The sequence below is a fragment of the Perkinsus marinus genome (assembly GCF_000006405.1).
Source record: "Perkinsus marinus ATCC 50983 genomic scaffold scf_1104296974076, whole genome shotgun sequence".
Classification (NCBI taxonomy): domain Eukaryota; phylum Perkinsozoa; order Perkinsida; family Perkinsidae; genus Perkinsus; species Perkinsus marinus.
This window is the reverse complement of record NW_003201230.1, coordinates 1-1,762: the sequence shown is the minus strand read 5'-3', so window position 1 is coordinate 1,762 and position 1,762 is coordinate 1. Positions and strand designations below refer to the sequence as shown.

General features: G+C 49.9%; 1 protein-coding gene across 1 annotated transcript; it reads right to left on the bottom strand.

Annotated features, from left to right (window-relative positions):
- Nucleotides 1-560: 560 nt before the first annotated feature.
- On the bottom strand, nt 561-1,159 carry Pmar_PMAR026186 (conserved hypothetical protein; the record flags this gene model as incomplete). The annotated part of the gene is made up of 1 exon (XM_002765943.1): nt 561-1,159. A coding segment is annotated over one exon (599 nt), but the record flags the coding sequence as incomplete, so codon positions are not given.
- Between the last annotated feature and the right edge of the window lie 603 nt (nt 1,160-1,762).

Below are 1,762 nucleotides of genomic sequence, written 5' to 3'. Positions count from 1 at the left end.
ACCAAGATGCCTGTGCAACGCCGTAAGGAATCGACGCAGCGTGGGGTGTTGAGGATTCGACATAGAGCGTTGTGAAGTCCCTGCAGTTCTGCCTCGAAGGAGCTCGGCACATGAGGACCTAGTGCGTCACCCCCATGACCGACATACATATAGGAACCAGTGGAGCGGTCAGGGCCAGCCAACAACCAAGCATATCCCGCCACATTAGTTCTCGGTAGTTCCGATGGCGGCCGAAAAGAGGCATCAACAAATAAGAGTAGATGACGTTGCAGAAGATGTTGTCCAACCGTTGCCAATACCGCGTGTTTGTACTCTTGGGTAGTTGGAGTCTCGGGTAGAGGTAAGGCCAGTGTTGTGGAAACTCGTATTGGCGATATACAGAGACTTGGTGGTACCGGGGGGTAGAAATACCGTTGTGGTGGGGGATTTTGGAATAATTGAGGACACCAGTAGGAGGCATAACCTGCCAACGATGTGCAGCGTAGCATAGTAGAAGGCGGAGGGGTGTGAGTAGTACTTGAGCAGAGTGAGCGGCACAGTTGTTGTAGTGGGGAAGACACCAATCTACTGCAACACTCAAGAACCTTGTCACAGCGGGAGAGGATTAATCGCTCTAGAGGAGGAAGTTGTGCCAAACGCTGGACTAGAGAAGGGGAAGAAGTAGTTCGACAGCCAAGTAGTGCCTTGATGCTCATCCGATAACATCCCAATAGCCTGTTCCAGCGAAACTTGGAAAGATTCCAAGTCCAAGCTGTACATCCCAAGGTAAAAGGCCATTGGAGGAATTGAAGGTAGATGCGGCGAAGCAACTTCGTTGGTGTGGCATTCAATCGGCGTAACACCGAGGAGCGTTGTCGCACTACACGACGAATATGTTCGATTTGCGCCGCCCAGGTGAGGGAGCAATCGAACGTAATCCCCAATATCCGGACTTCGTTGACAGGTGTCAACCACTCTGAGTTGAGAGACACTGTTTGAAGATGAGGGACTCGCTTACGACATCGGCGGAAATAAATTAGTTGAGTTTTATTAGGGGACAAGGCCATGCCATTGGCAGTAGCCCAAGTCTCGATGAGGCGAAGGTTATAGTTGAGACGGTAATCGGCTTCTTCTTGGAGATACCCGACGCTCCAAAGGCAGAGATCATCTGCATAGGCGGCTACTCCGGCAAGCCTATACGCTGGATGAGTTTGCAGAGAACAACTCTCGCTGAGCTGCTTTATCAAGGGATTCAAGTAGATAGTCCATAATAATGGAGAGGAGATACAGCCCTGAGGTAGGCCTTGTCGCTGCTGCCGAGTAGCTGAGCGCTTTCCATCGATTTCAACATAAAAGAGTCGTCCCCGAAGGAACGCCCATATCCACGAACATAGTGAGAGGTGTATGCCTGTGGCTAAGAGTCGGTTGTACAAGATCGACAATGTGACAGTATCATATGCTTTGGTCCAATCTAGAGAGATGAAAGCTACCATGCGCCCTAAACTTAGATGAGACTGAAAAGATGAATGTAAGTATGCAACGTGTTCATCGAGACTCCTTCCAGGTCGAAACCCGTGTTGATGTGGGTCAAGACAACCAGTTAGAGTAGGATCGCGCTCAAGTTGACACTCCATACGATAAACCACCATTGCCTCTGCGATCCGACCAAAGATGTTGGTGATAGAGATTGGTCTAAAATCCTTGAGGGTTGCCGCTGTCGAAGATGTAGTAGTTTTCTTGATAGTAACGACACGAGCTAATCGCCATGCCGCTGGTACCTGTG